General features: G+C 35.3%; 1 protein-coding gene across 1 annotated transcript in view; it reads right to left on the bottom strand.

Moving 5' to 3' along the window:
• Positions 1–200: 200 nt before the first annotated feature.
• SUSD2 (sushi domain containing 2) overlaps positions 201–917 on the bottom strand; it is a 28,800-nt gene continuing 28,083 nt past the window's right edge. Inside the window, exon 15 of the mRNA XM_009889170.1 lies at positions 201–252. Within this exon, the coding sequence (XP_009887472.1) occupies positions 201–252 (52 nt within the window). The remainder of the gene's footprint in view (positions 253–917) is intronic.

Genomic DNA, 917 nt, shown 5'->3' with positions numbered 1-917 from the left:
GATGTAATCCCAGCAAGTTGGTTAGCATTTCCCATACAATTCAACACTCATTATATTGAAAGCAGAAATCAAATGATAGTATACTATATAAAACCATTGTTTGTGTTTGGAAAGTCTGTCTTTGTTGCTGTGGACAATTTAATCCTCTGCTATGCTTTTTCTGTATTCCATTAAAAACTCCTCCGGAATTTCATTGTTTCTTATTCAGATCCAACTCGAACCTCTGAAAGAAGTTTCTGGTTGCCTTTGTGCCTTGGAAGAAAAGACAAAGAAAAAGTTTAAAAACAAAAAAGGCTATAGATTACTGTTAAAGTAGTTACCATAATGTCATTGCTTAGATCAAGTTGAGAAGAGTATTGGTTATTTTCAAAGTACCAGTTCTTTGTAATTCCTGTGCGTACCTCCCCCAAGGAGCAATATCCTTCACTACTGAAGATTCAAAATATTTAAATTACCAAAAATAGTGACTGCAGGATATGTAGCACCCCTTCTATTTGATCAACATTTTATTAAATTAGAGAATACTGAAGGTTTGCTGTTATCCCTGTGCAACAATCAATTTCTGTTTTCTGGTACGTTGGTCTAAATTATAGGAGCAAAAGAGGAAACTGGGCAAATGTCACTGGTTTGAAAACACTGATAATGAAGGGTCTGGAAAGAAAGTTGGGGTTTGAGTACAAAAAAGAGGAAAAATGAGCAGGGAACTTGGGATTCAGTGATAAATTATTGACCTTACATTGGCTTTTTGGTTTTTTTGCTAAGAGAAACATATCACCAAAATATTAATAGGTACATTTGCAACTGCCTAGCAACCCTCACAACTAACTGAGAAAAGTATAAACCGACTGACTGACCACCTTGGTATTTTGATTTCCTGCACTTTTTATTCTAAATACTGTGATTCTGCTCCCCTCACC

Source organism: Charadrius vociferus, unplaced genomic scaffold (genome assembly GCF_000708025.1).
Source record: "Charadrius vociferus isolate BGI_N301 unplaced genomic scaffold, ASM70802v2 scaffold567, whole genome shotgun sequence".
NCBI lineage: Eukaryota > Metazoa > Chordata > Aves > Charadriiformes > Charadriidae > Charadrius > Charadrius vociferus.
Note: the sequence above shows the minus strand (reverse complement) of the source record. Positions and strands in the feature narration are given on the sequence as shown.